The sequence below is a fragment of the Pyrgilauda ruficollis genome, unplaced genomic scaffold (genome assembly GCF_017590135.1).
Source record: "Pyrgilauda ruficollis isolate IOZ18807 unplaced genomic scaffold, ASM1759013v1 scaffold15604, whole genome shotgun sequence".
NCBI classification, from domain to species: Eukaryota; Metazoa; Chordata; class Aves; order Passeriformes; family Passeridae; genus Pyrgilauda; species Pyrgilauda ruficollis.
Genome location: NW_024514327.1, coordinates 1 through 394, shown reverse-complemented (window position 1 = coordinate 394; position 394 = coordinate 1). Strand labels below are relative to the sequence as shown.

At 59.4% G+C, this 394-nt stretch overlaps 1 protein-coding gene across 1 annotated transcript; it reads left to right on the top strand.

Moving 5' to 3' along the window:
• Positions 1–42: 42 nt before the first annotated feature.
• Positions 43–207, top strand: LOC121350494 (protein S100-A4-like; the record flags this gene model as incomplete). Its single annotated transcript, XM_041461866.1, has 1 exon — positions 43–207. A coding segment is annotated over one exon (165 nt), but the record flags the coding sequence as incomplete, so codon positions are not given.
• Positions 208–394: the final 187 nt, after the last annotated feature.

Below are 394 nucleotides of genomic sequence, written 5' to 3'. Positions count from 1 at the left end.
CTCCCCCCCCGAACCCTCCCCCCAAACCCTCTCCCCCGGCAGAAACAAATGGACGAGGCCGAGTTCAGGCGGCTGATGAACGACCTGGACCACAACAAGGACAGCGAGGTGGATTTCAAGGAGTACGTTTGCTTCCTGGCCTGCATCACCATGGGCTTCAACGAGTTCTTCAAGGACGACCCCAGCAAGCAGCACCGCAGGAAGTGACCCCTGAATGACCCCGGAATGACCCCGGAATGACCCCCAGAGTCACCCCTGGAGTGACCCCCGAGTGACCCCTCCCCGTGCCCATCCCAGCCCTGAGTGGCTTTCAATAAAAGCTTTTCCCTGATCCTGCCTCAGCTCTGGGGTTCTGTTCAGGTTTTATCCCAATCCCAGCTCAGTTCTGGGGCTC